We start from the raw sequence: 14,406 nt of genomic DNA, 5'->3' as shown, positions 1-14,406 counted from the left end.
CAGTGCTGAGAACAGGGCTAGAAAACTATGTCAATATAAGGACCTCAGCAATAACTGTTCTAACTTGGGCGAAGGGGGAGAAAAGGACAACCAAATTACAGTAAAGTCTAATTCATAAACTGAGTTTTCATAACTGAGAGGGATCTTAGGAAATGATCTTATCCTATCTCCTTCTTTTACAGGGAGTTATTTTTATTTGTTAAACACAGGAAAGAAGCTCTACAATTCAAAACAGAATTTCTATCACCTAAGCCTCCTTCTCCTTAAAATCCATCATTTAAAAGATTAGTCCTTTTATATGAAACATGAATTATGCAAAAAGGAATACTAAAAGTCCAAGAATATCAGATATACTTTAAAGCAACAATCCTGGAATGCAGCATTTTGATGGGAAAATAAAAGTTTTACCTTGCTTGATAGAGGGACTAAATAACGACATAGCATCTTCTTCATGTGATAACACTGTAACACTAGATGGCCCGTCTTCTACCTGCATACAATATCACACATTAGACTGAAATACATATTTTACCAATGATAAAATATCCCAATTCTTGAGTAGCTATGTATTGATCCAAACAGTCCATCCTAAAGGAAATCAGTTCTGAATACTCACAGGAAGGACTGATGCTGAAGCTGAAACTCCAATACTTTGGCCACCTTATGCAAAGAACTGACTCATTTAAACAGACCCTGATGCCAGGAAAGATTGAAGGTGGGAGGAGAAGGGGACAACAGAGGATGAGATGGTTGAATGGCATCAGCGACTCGATGGACGTGAGTTTGAGTAAACTCCAGGAGTTGGTGATGGACAGGGAGGCCTGGCATGCTGCAGTCCATGGGGTCGCAAAGAGTTGGACACAACTGAGCAACTGAACTGACCTGCTGTACTCATCATTCTGCTGGGTGTTCTACAGACATTATCAATAACTCTCACAACTAACCTACAGGATAAGTAAGTATGTTCACCTTACAGACGAAAAATACTTCTATAGATAACACAGGAAATACAACTGATAAGTAGTGGAGATGGGATTTCAAACTAAATCTGTCAAATTTCAAAGTCCATGTTCTTTCGACAAAATCTATTACCTTCCCAGCTATTTGTTTTCATATTTACAAAAAAGCAAAATGTCAAGTACCTGGCACACAAAAAGGCTAAGCAAAACTTTGTGAAATGAATTCTTTGAATTAAACACATTACTGGGTCCTTTTTGTAATTTTATAGCCTTCAATTTCCAATTCTGTGTTTAAGGCAAAACTCTTCTCTAGCAGAGTTATCTTGTGCTTAATATTTGATTAAAAAAATTTTAAAAACACTTTATTAACTTAAGACTTTACTTCTTGGGTCACATATTCAAAATATCATGTATTTTATAAACACAGTCATGTGTATTTTACTGCATTTTTGAAAACTGTTAATTCACTTACAGCATAGTTTTACTCAGAATCAAAGCAGTTTATCAACCTAAGTGTTCTGATTTCAATATAACAGAAATTAATGTCCTTTTTCTCTAATCTCAAAACTTTTGTAATAAAGATCTATTCATTATCATCAGATCTAGTGATAATTTCAAATCCATATAAGCTCTTAAATTTTGTACAATGTGCCTGATTAACCTATTTTTAAGAAATGTTTTTGTAAGTTAAAATGATGACTCTTTTTTTAAAATGAGAATTGTGGTACCATATGCAGAGCTACAAAACATTAGTGACGCTTTGGTGTACTTTCTCTTACTCACCTTGTGTTTTTTTCCAGCTTCTCTTTCATTATTTTGTCTATCTTTCTTATCAGGAAAAAGGAATTCCTCATCTCCTTCAACGAATGCATACGGATCAATTTTAGGTTCCTGTTCTGAATCAGATGCTATTGCTGAAAGATACTGATTTTTAATTTGATATTGCTGCACTAATTCATCAGAAACTTTTAAAGGTTTCTTACATTGCACCATTAACCTGCATTAAAAAATAAAATTAGAAAAATTAATTATATTCTCCATAAAAGCATAAAAATTTCTAAAGTGACTAAGTATCAAAGTTTTCAGAATTGTTTTCTTAAAAAAAAAAAAAGAATTATTTAGAGACAATCTAACTTGCAATCCTCCATTTTACAAATGAAGAAACAGGCATAGAAAGGTTTTGTGATTTACTAAAGTCTCAAATTCAGCAACAAAGAAATGGAGTTAAAATCCTGGTCTCACAGTCTTTCACCCAAATGTGTTGTCTTTTGGTAATCCACTCCATTCCCAAATACTCAAGTGCACTAACCTGTACAAATTCAATCACTTGAAAGGGATTCATATCTAAACTACTTCCGCACAGGAACTCTCAAAATTTGCACTCAACAGTGAGATTACTGAACTTTTATACAATTTATATCTTTATATAATACCTTTATATAATTTGTCTAATTCTATACAGTTTATACCTTTACACTTTTATACAGTGAAAGTGATTATCCTTTTCCTATTGCCATGAATGGATATACTTTAAGTTTAAAAAGTTTAAAAGGCTGATTTGTATTTCATGAAATCAACAATTTTCTACTGTATTATTTGTCAACTGTAAATAATTATAGCAAAACTTTTATAATGTCAAGTGGAGTTTCAGCACAAGTTATCTCAGAGGTTTTTACTAAACACATTGGAAAATAAGTTATTAGTCTTCTGGTTCCACTTCATGAATGATAAAAGTATTCTCTATACTCTCCTAAAATATCCAATAAAATGACAAAGACAACAGAATAGGCAAGAAGACAACACTGAAGTTAGAAAGATGAACTACTAGAAATAGAGACGAGAAAAAAGTGAAATCTAAGGCTTAGCAAAGGAAGTCACAAGCTGATCGCATCACAAAACCCTGGAAATCATTAGGACTTTTACATGTCTGAAGACCAAGGTGCTTGGTGTGAATAGAGAAATGACTCATTTTTGGTTTGTATGACACTTTTAGACTCCTGAATTCATTTTCTCTACGGCTTGCAAAGTTGAGATTCCCACACTACCATTACAATGGCAGCCCGGCTTCTAGTCAGATAATGCTTAAAACCCTGCCATAACTATTTTACCCTGAGTAAAAAACAAAGTCCTCATAATATCCTATCAAAGCTCTCCATGACCTGTCTTCCCTTTTCCCTTCAACTTCATCTTCTACTGTTCTATTCCTCCCTCTCTCACTGTTCTTTCAAGGGCTTCCTTGATGTTCCTCAACAGGTCAACACACTCTTGACTGTTCTTTTTATCTGGAACATTCTTCCTCCAAATATCTGCATGATCAACTCCCTCACTTCCTTCAAGTCATGTCACCTATTTATGAGACTTTATTTAAAATAAATCCACTGTCTCAACATTGATCCCCCTTATCTGGGTTTACTTTTCCCTCCACAGCATTTATCTCTTAATATACTATGTAATTTGCTTATGCTCACGGTTGTCTGTCACTCCACTAGACTATAAGCCTCTAAATGTCAGGGATTTTGTCTCTGTTTACTGAACTATCCCAAATGCCTAGAGGAGTGCCTGGGACATAATAAGTGCTCAATAAATACTTGCTAAATTAATACATGAAACCTAAAAGCCACAGAGGATTGAGATACTGTGTTTGCATTAATAATTCTAAGATACAGTATGTTGTACTTTGAAGTAAATCACCTTTATTTGTCAGAAAGTGATAATACTGCTGCTATTTGTCTGTCCTGGATATTAAGACAAAAAAAAAAAAAAACATAAGAGAAATAAGGTTTGGAATCAATGAGGTATTTGCTAGTTTATAAACTATCTGAATGACAGAGCTATCATAGCTAGCTAATCTATTCACTAATGTCCAGCACTAGAAGCACTCTATACCCTATAAACTAAGGTTTGAAATAATCAAAAGAATAACTGACATTTTCTCACAATGCTATCAAATATGATATATGTCACTACTATCTCAATGTGCCTCAGATTTATCCTCAAACTGAAATCTCAAATATACAAAACCTTTTTCCATAGGAACATAGTGCTAACCCAACTGTCAATGGGGTGTATGCTTTACAGTTATCCGTTAGAATGCTTCTGTTCTATAAATAAGCATTTATTTCTTAAGAGAACTTTTCTATCTCACCATATTAGATGCTAAATGTTTCCTGAAATGTCTATCAGATACCAACATAAATCATTAAAATAGTATTCCTATCTACTTTGACATGTATTTTCTTATTTAATACTTAAAGTCATGAAACAGGAACCAGAGGGTGTGCTAACTTGGATGTGAAAATTATGTTGGAAGAAATGGTCCAATAGTGGCAGGGTTAGGGCAGGGAAGATTTTAAATATGCAAATACACGTAACTATTCATAGGGGGAAAGTATGAGAACCTACCCCTCCATCCCCAGTCACTAACCTGAAAGACTAGTCTGTGTTGAGGTGAATAAAACAACTATTTTCATATTAAGTTATCCTCTGGCAGAAGCATAAAAACTGCCACACTGTTCACGTAAGTAGTTGTTAAGCTAGTGGGCAGTAACATTAAAACGAAAAATCCTACTGCACAGGGCTCTTTTAGGAATAAAAATGAGTAAACCAAATGCAATACCTAAAGACAACTTTTTGTTATTTTATTGAATGGTTCTCACAGCAAAGAACTGAAATGAAGTCAATGATATCAAGAGTATCAAGTCACAATAAATGAAAAATGTAAATTATTTACATTATACATCCTTCTATCTTTAAAACTGATAAAAGAAATAAAAACTGATTTTTTTAAAGATATGCCAGATTAAAAACTGAAGTTAGCATTTCATCACTATCCAATTATAAAGTATACAGACACTTTTGTGAACAGGAAAAACACACCTCACCTTTTCTAAAAGGAACTTTCACATAAAGCCAAATTGTTAACCACAGAGATAATTTCAGTCAGATATAAACGCAAATACAGACAAACTGGGAAAGAATGATTAGGTACAACCATGAACAGGAAGCTTTGTAATGCCCAAAGCAAACCAAAATTACTTTTATTAATTAAATGCATCTCCTTCTTTTCACTATGACAAAGCAGCAAACTACCCTAACAAGTATTTGTAGAGAATTTAACATGGCTTACAGCTTATGGTTTTATGTCTTTATTCAAAAGAAATTCTTTCAGACAAGATGTAACAATATTTTAGAACTAGCAACTATAAAAAGAGGTAAGCTATAATTCAAGAATTGTTAATGAAGAAATAAATTTAATAAATCTCAAAAAGTTAATGGTACCTTTTCTAATACCATCTCCAAAATTCAGAACCAAACCTTAAACTGAGTCAAACTAGCTGTCAAAAGTATAGCTGTATTGCATTAAAGTAAGATATCAAATAAGGAAGAAAAAAACCTTAAAAAGAAAAAAACTTAAAAGCTCTTAGAATATAGTAAATCAAAGCAGGTTTACTTCATCATAGACCTCTATGAAGCAAAGTAAAATCTTTTGGAGATCAAATAATGCATAATAATAAGTATACACATACAATAAAAATCTGATATACCACTGAAACAACATAAAAGCTAATTCTACTAATGGACATTATGGTTAAGATATCCTGATGTATCCTTATACTGACCAAGATATCATGATAAGAACTATGCTCAAATACCCCTCTTTGTTCAGGGTTTAGAAAGATTCCTTGTGAATTAGAATAGCAGATTATTTTAAGCTGTCACAAATTCTACTAAAACTAAACTCTTGAAAAAATATGTCAAAGAGCAACTGTAATGTTTCTTGGCAGAAATTTTGCTTTTAAAAAATATTTACAAGGTCTTAAGCCACTATTCTAAAATAGATGTTATCATTAACAAAGAAACTAAAATTAATTAGACACAAAAAGAAAATAAAGATATTTGTCACAGATGTGTATATCTTGTATGTGCGATACTCTAAGCTTCACCCAACCTCTCTCTCCTCCAATTAAATTCTAACAAATCAGAAAAGGAATTTTGCTTTAAAGTGGCTACTAAAAAATTCCGCGCTGAATGAAGCACAAGCTGGAATCAAGTTTGCCAGGAGAAAAATCAGCAACCTCAGATATGCAGATGATACTACCCTCATGGCAGAAAGTGAAGAGGATCTAAAGAGCCTATTGATGAAGGTAAAAGGGAGTGAAAAAAGGTGATAAAGGTAAAAGGGAGTGAAAAAAGGTGATAAAGGTAAAAGGGAGTGAAAAAAGGTGGCTTAAAAGTCAACATTCAAAAAACTAAGATTATGGCATCCCGTCCCAATACTTCATGGTAGATAGACAGGAAAACAATGGAAACAGTGACAGACTTTATTTTTCTGGGCGCCAAAATCACTGCAGATGGTGACTGCAAGCCATGAAATTAAAAGATGCTTGCATCGTGGAAGAAAAGCTATGAACAACCTAAACAGCATATTAAAAAGCAGAGATGTTTCTTTGCCAACAAAGGTCCATCTAGTCAAAGCTATGGTTTTTCCAGTAGTCATGTATGGATGTGAGAGTTGGATCGTAAAGAAAGCTGAGCGTCTAAGAATTGATGCTTCTGAACTGTGGTGTTGGAGAAGATTCTTGAGTCCTGTGGACTACAAGGAGATCCAACCAGTCAATCCTAAAGGGAATCAGTCCTGAATATTCATTGGAAGGACTGCTGCTGAAGCTGAAACTCCAGTACTTTGGCCACCTGATGTGAAGAGCTGACGCATTGGAAAAGACCCTGATGCTAGGAAAGATTGAAGGCAGGAGAAGGGGATGACAGAGGATGAGACGGTTGGATGGCATCACTGACTCGATGGACATGAGTTTGAGCAAGCTCTGGGAGTTGGTGATGGACAGGGAGGCTTGTCATGCTGCAGTCAGTGGGGTCACAAAGACTTGGACACAACTGAGCAACTAAACTGAACCGAGCTACTAAAGAATCTGGCATCAACTCCTGCACATGAAGCCTAAGAATTAAGGAAATGCTTAGAAATGATGAAGTAATTGCTCTTCAGAAGTCAAGTGGCCATCACCAACTAAAATTGATTAGCAAAATAAAGAGTATATCTTTTATCTACTTATTATTAATACCTATTACAACCCTCTTCCAACAACACAAGAGAAGACTACACATGGACATCACCAGATGGTCAACATCAAAATCAGATTGATTATATTCTTTGCAGCCAAAAATGGAGAAGCTCTATACAGTCAACAAAAACAAGACCAGGAGCTGACTGTGGGTTAGATCATGAACTCCTTATTACCAAATTCAGACTCAAATTGAAGAAAGTAGGGAAAACCACTACACCATTCAGGTACGACCTAAATCAAATCCCTTATGATTATACAGTGGAAGTGAGAAATAGATTTAAGGGCCTAGAGCTGACAGATAGAGTACCTGATGAACTATGGAATGAGGTTTGTGATGTCGTACAGGAGACAGGAATCAAGACCATCCCCATGAAAAAGAAACGCAAAAAAGCAAAATGGCTGTCTGGGGAGGCCTTACAAATAGCTGTGAAAAGAAGAGAGGCAAAAAACAAAGGAGAAAAGGAAAGATATAAGCATCTGAATGCAGAGTTCCAAAAGAATAGCAAGAAGAGATAAGAAAGCCTTCTTCAGTGATCAGTGCAAAGAAATAGAGGAAAACAACAGAATGGGAAAGATGAGAGATCTCTTCAAGAAAATTAGAGATACCAAGGGAACATTTCATGCAAAGATGGGCTCAATAAAGGACAAATAGTATGGACCTAATGGAAGCAGAAGATATTAAGAGGAGGTGGCAGGAATACACAGAAGAACTGTACAAAAAAGATCTTCATGACCAAGATAATCACGATGGTGTGATCATTCATCTAGAGCCAGACATCCCGGAATGTGAAGTCAAGTGGGCCTTAGAAAGCATCACTACAACAAAGCTAGTGGAGGTGATGGAATTCCAGTGGAGCTATTTCGAATCCTCAAAGATGATGTTGTGAGAAAGTGCTGTACTCAATATGCCAGCAAATTTGGAAAACTCAGCAGTAGACACAGGATTGGAAAAGGTCAGTTTTCATTCCAATCCCAAAGAAAGGCAATGCCAAAGAACACTCAAACTACCGCACAATTGCACTCATCTCACACGCTAGTGAAGTAATGCTCAAAATTCTCCAAGCCAGGCTTCAGCAATACGTGAACCGTGAACTTCCAGATGTTCAAGCTGGTTTTAGAAAAGGCAGAGGAACCAGAGATCAAATTGCCAACATCCACTGGATCATGGAAAAAGCAAGAGGTTTCCAGAAAAACATCTATTTCTGCTTTATTGACTATGCCAAAGCCTTTGACTGTGTGGATCACAAGAAACTGTGGAAAATTCTGAAAGAGATGGGAATACCAGACCACCTGACCTGCCTCTTGAGAAATCTGTATGCAGGTCAGGAAGCAGCAGTTAGAACTGGACATGGAACAACAGACTGGTTTCAAATAGGAAAAGGAGTACGTCAAGGCTGAATATTGTCACCCTGCTTATTTAACTTCTATGCAGAGCACATCATGAGAAATGCTGGACTGGAAGAAACACAAGCTGGAATCAAGATTGCTGGGAGAAATATCAATAACCTCAGATATGCAGATGACACCACCCTTATGGCAGAAAGTGAAGAGGAGCTAAAAAACCTCTTGATGAAAGTGCAAGTGGAGAGTGAAAAAATTGGCTTAAAGCTCAACATTCAGAAAATGAAGATCATGGCATCTGATCCCATCACTTCATGGGAAATAGATGGGGAACAGTGGAAACAGTGTCAGACTTTATTTTTTGGGCTCCAAAATCACTGCACATGGTGACTGCAGCCATGAAATTAAAAGACACTTACTCCTTGGAAGAAAAGTTATGACCAACCTAGATAGCATATTCAAAAGCAGAGACATTACTTTGCCGACCAAGGTCCGTCTAGTCAAGGCTATGGTTTTTCCACTGGTCACGTATGGACTGTGAAGAAGGCTGAGTGCTGAAGAATTGATGCTTTGAACTGTGGTGTTGATGAAGACTCTTTAGAGTCCCTTGGACTACAAGGAGATCCAACCAGTCCATTCTGAAGGAGATCAGCCCTGGGTGTTCTTTGGAAGGAATGATGCTAAAGCTGAAACTCCAGTACTTTGGCCACCTCATGCGAAGAGTTGACTCATTGGAAAAGACTCTGAAGCTGGGAGGGATTGGGGGCAGGAGAAGGGGATGACAGAGGATGAGATGGCTGGATGGCGTCGCTGACTCGATGGACGTGAGTCTGAGTGAACTCCGGGAGTTGGTGATGGACAGGGAGGCCTGGCGTGCTGCGATTCTTGGGGTCTCAAAGACTCATACGAGACTGAACTGAACTGAACTGACAACCCTTTAATACCAATCAGTGGAAAACTTAATTTATTTATGCCAAATGTAAACTGAGTTGCCACTTAACAAAAATAAAGGTCTAAATTTCTCCTTCATTATTTCCTAAAAAGGCATACATTTGTAAAAGTCAACTAGTATAAAGAAACTATTTTTTATTTCTACTGATGCATTCTTGCCACTCTTTGTATGATAGATCTATTCTAATTGGCCATAAGGTTCTTTAGTCTACTCCACATCTATAAAATCCATCCATCCCTACTGCATCCTTCTAACTTCCTAGGAAGGTCCCTGTATCACCTTATAAACAATATTTTGCTACTCTATTATACAGCCTCACCGTCCTCTTGAGATTTCATTTCTCATCGTGTCATACCAAATCACTGGGCAGCACTCTATAATCTTTCCATACTAAGCTACTTAAAGCTTCTCATCTCTATGAATGGAACTATTTTCCACTCTGGCTCTGTGTTCCTACTATATTGTATATATATCTGTATCAGAGAATTTAATATTATTTTCCATTAGATTAGAATTTCATTTAGGGCCAGGATCAAATTTATCTTATATTCCAACATCTTACAGCATCTTGTATGCTACAGAAACTTCAGTTTTATTCAAATTGATAATGCATCTTTGAGGAACATGAATTTAAAAAAGATATTCTTCCTACAAAAGGAGAAAGAATAATGTAGGAGTTGCAACAACCTTCTACTTAATTAACCTCATTAAAATTAAGTGTTATACATTTTAAGACTTTCAAAACTCAAAGTATGGAAAAGGATGATAGAAATTTACAGTGACTGGGTAATAGGAATTCACAAATTTTTAAAATATAAAACAAACTAGGCTTTTGAATGGATTACTATATGGCCAGAAATGTGTTTGACATATTACATCCTTAAAAATATAGAATACTTCTACAAAGAATTTAAGAAGATTGTTTAAATGCCATTAAGGAAGTTTAACAGTAATTTAGGGTATTTATAATTCTTTTTAGAGAATTCATTTTTAATGATAAGGGACATCATCTGACTCTGTCAGCTGGCTTTGCCATTTACTGTAAGGTGATGACCAGTCCTCATGATTTCCCATCTCAAGTAATATTAAGAGTAGGCACTTGAATTAATAAGTTATTTCAACAAGATCTCTTTAACTGTGAGAAAAAATAACTTTTGTTTCAGCACAATACAAAGAAGACCATGCCAGGTATTTTACTGTGGTTTGGAGAGACAGAGTACGGGAGAGCTCTCGTGTGAAACTAATCATTAAACATGTTTAGCATATCTAATATAATAACTTATTCTATATTTCTATTTCTGTTAAAAGTTATTCGTGACATTAAAGGATCTCAACATGATTAACACTTCAGGCTGGAGAATTCCTTGTTGTACGGGATAATCCTATACATTGTAAGATATTTAGCAGCATCCCTGGCCTCTACCTATCAGATGGCAGTAGCACACTCCTGGTCATGACAAACAATATATCTCTAGACACTGCCAAATGTCACCTCGGAGAGTGTGTATCAGATGTCAGCAGACATTGCCAAATGTCACCTGGGAGGGGTGTGTGTGTGTATGTGTGTGCTGTCTGTGTATCTCAGATGTCAGTACACTGCCAAATGTCACGTGTGTGTGTGGTGTCTGTGTATCAGATGTCAGTAGACACTGCCAAATGTCACCTGTGTGTGTGTGGTGTCTATCAGATGTCAACAGGACACTTCTGGTCATGACAAACAATCTATCTCTAGACATTGCCAAATGTCACCTGGGAGGGGTGTGTGTGGTGTGTGTGTATCAGATGTCAGTAGTACACTTCCAGTCTTGACAAACAACCTGTGTATGTGTTTATGCTGGAAGAACACAGTAGTACACAAGACAAAATTCTTACCCTCACAGAGTTTACATTCTAATGGGGGAAGAGACCATTAACAAATATGCAGTTTCAGGCAATTTTATATACACACACACACACACACACACATATATATACACACATATATGGAAAACAGGAAACCAGTTCACAGGATAGGCAGTCACTTAGGGATTAAAGAGAAGCCACAGTTTAGTTACAGTGGTCAAGGAAATACTTCCTGACAAGGTAAATTTTGAGTTCGACTGAACAAAAAGGAGTGAGCTGTCCCCTCTCCCCCGCTGCCCCATAATGCAGTTCTAAAGGTCCTGAGGAGTGACCTTAACTTTCTGACAGAACAGCAAGAAAGCTGATATGGTTAAGTCAGGAAGCAAACAGGAGAGTAGGAAACAGGAGTGAAGAACCAGGTATGCAGGAGATTACAGATGAGGAAAAGACTATGGATTTTATTCTGATGTAAAGGGGAACTAACTACTTGTTTCCAAGACATCAGTTGTTTTCAAGAGATCTGTTGACTAATTTAGTAACTAAGTTAGTCGTCTTCCATGATCATAAGGATATCCTAAAGTCCCTCAATTTTAAATTAATTTTAATTTTTAAAAAAGTCATACTAGTATGCTTTTACAGTTCAAAGTGCTAGACAAAGCACACAGATACATCTATTAAAATAATAATCAAGGAACTTTAAAAGAAAATACATCTCTGTAGGGATGAGAGGCTATAAATGGATCGGGCATTTTACTTTATCTCAGGGAAGCTCAAAAATCAATGAAACACAAGCAAAATAAAAAAAAAAATCAACAAAAACTGTAGAGAAAGTTCATAGCTTAGAATATGCAAAAGGGGGCTAAAGGCAAACTACATTAACAACAGGAGAGCCAAACTGCCTAAAAATCTCTAGAAAGAAATGAAAAAGCTGAAAATGGAGAAACAGAGTGTTCCTTTCTAAAAATAACCATTTTTTAAATTGAAGCAGTTAATTTACAATATTCTATTACGTTCAGGTGTACAGTGATTCTGTTTTGTGTGTGTGTGTATACATTAATTTTTCAGATTCTTTTCTATTACAGGTTATTACAAGACACTGTGATATAGTTCTCTGTGCTGTACAGCAGATCTTTGTTGTTTATCTATTTTATATATGCTAGTATGGATATGTTAATCTCAAACTCCTAGTTTATCCCCCTCCTCTACCCCCGCCCCAGTCCTGAAAGGGTTCCTTTTCTAAGAAAAATGAATAAATAACCTGCTGAAGGCACAAGATTTGTCATTCTTTTTATCCTGAAAGTTTAGGTATAAGGCCTCCCCTCCAAAACATCCCCTACCCCATTACCATAAAGCGAAGTGTTTGGAACTGATACACAATTGATACTGAAATATTTATTGAATGAGTAAGTCCTGCCAATTGACAAGGTTCTATCTTTACACACTAATTTCCACTCAGCTCCTCTATTCCCTCATTCTAAACTGTGTAAGATGAGGAGCTTCCCTGGTGATCCAGAGGCTAAGACTCTGCACTTCCAATGCAGGGGGCATGGGTTTGATCCCTGGTCAGGGAACTAGCATCCCATATGCTGCAGCCAAAACGAACAAATAAAATGTGTAAGATTAAACAATAATATGATGAGAATCAGTACAGTAAAGAAAAAGACCAAAACAAAGTACTTCTAAAGGGGAAAAAAAAGTTACAGGACATTTAACAAGGGGGTGCTATTTTTTTTTAGTTTAGAAATTAGAAACACATGAATAATAAATATTAAAACTGTAAGAAAAGAGCTAGAAGTTGAGGAATCCCCTCAGGAAAAAAAAAAAGAGAAAATATAAAAGTTCAACATCTGAATTCTAGAAATTCCACAGAGAATGGAGAAAGAAACAAAGACATTATCCAAGAAAAAAGTAACTTCCAGTGATGGGAAAAAAAAAACCAAGACTTCAAATTAAACCAGCCCTCCTGAAAAGTTCAGCACAAGGAATGAATGAATAAAATATCACTACATTCATATGTGCGTGTGCATGCACGCGTGTGTGTGTATATATACATACACATACTCTTGTGAAATTTTAACATTCTAAGCAAAAGATCCTAAAAAACTTCACTGACAACAGAGAAGAAAATGTAATTAACCTCTGCACGCTACTTGGCCTTGTACTGATAAATAGGTAGTTTTAATGACTATAATAGTAAATGAATATAATGGTTGGTTTTCACCTTTAAAAAAACACCAACTGATTCACTTTGCTGTACACCTGAAACTAACACGACACTGTAAATCAACTACACTCCAACAAAAAATCAGGGGAAAAAACCCCACTTATTCTTACATAGATAAGAATGCAAAAAGCTTATGGGACAGATGATAATCAGAACAACAGAGAAAGTAAAGGGAGAACTGAAAATAAGACCATTTTGCCCCAAAGTATGTCATACATAATGTGTACGCATGACATACTTTGAGGACAAAGAAAGCAGACCACAGAACAGAGGAAGGTATCTGTAGTACGTATAACTAACACAAGATTAACAGCCAGAAGATACGAAGAATAAATCGGGGTGGGAGGGAGGTGAAAGGCCAAAAATGGACTAAAAATTATATCCAAAGCATATATAACTAATATAAGATTAACAACCAGAATATGAAAAGAATAAATTAGGGGTGAAAAAGAAAATAGACTAAAATATGATCTATAGTAGAGGCGCATAAACACCTTAAGTGCTGCTTAACCTTACTAGGAAACTGTAAAACATATAGTAAGATAATAATATGCCATTCTGCATGCAGCAGACTAGAAAATTAAAAGCCTCTTAATACCAAGTACTGAGGAAATGTAGAATAGCTATTCTCATACTCTGCTGTTTGATGAGGGTGTAAACTAGTATAGTTTAGAAGGTAATTTGGCAACAACCTTTAATGCTGAATATCAATATACGCCACGGGGCAGCAATTCCACTTTTTGCTATATGCCCTAGAGGAATTCTTACATACAAGTGTACAAGGAAATGTGTCCAAAAAAATTCACTGCTACATCTTGTGAAAAACTGAAAATAATCAACATGCCATCTCAAGAGAGTAGATAAATTGTGTAAATTTTGGCTAATATATTCATAACAAAGAAAATACTTGAAAGCAAGTGAAATTAGTTAACTAGAGCCACATGTAGAAAAAAAACATGTAGAGAAGTGATAAATATCAAATTCAGGATAGTGGAAGGAAGAATAGAG

The 14,406-nt window shown here is 35.8% G+C and overlaps 1 protein-coding gene across 2 annotated transcripts in view; it reads right to left on the bottom strand.

Annotated features, from left to right (window-relative positions):
• Positions 1–14,406, bottom strand: part of MED13 (mediator complex subunit 13) — a 98,544-nt gene that overhangs the window by 41,649 nt on the left and 42,489 nt on the right. For both annotated transcript variants that reach the window (XM_027975331.3, XM_012185232.5), the window contains exons 10-11: positions 1,743–1,956; positions 409–490 (exon numbers count right to left, since the gene is read on the bottom strand). In XM_027975331.3, the coding sequence (XP_027831132.2) occupies positions 409–490; positions 1,743–1,956 (296 nt within the window). The remainder of the gene's footprint in view (positions 1–408; positions 491–1,742; positions 1,957–14,406) is intronic.

This window comes from Ovis aries, chromosome 11, assembly GCF_016772045.2.
Source record: "Ovis aries strain OAR_USU_Benz2616 breed Rambouillet chromosome 11, ARS-UI_Ramb_v3.0, whole genome shotgun sequence".
NCBI lineage: Eukaryota > Metazoa > Chordata > Mammalia > Artiodactyla > Bovidae > Ovis > Ovis aries.
Note: the sequence above shows the minus strand (reverse complement) of the source record. Positions and strands in the feature narration are given on the sequence as shown.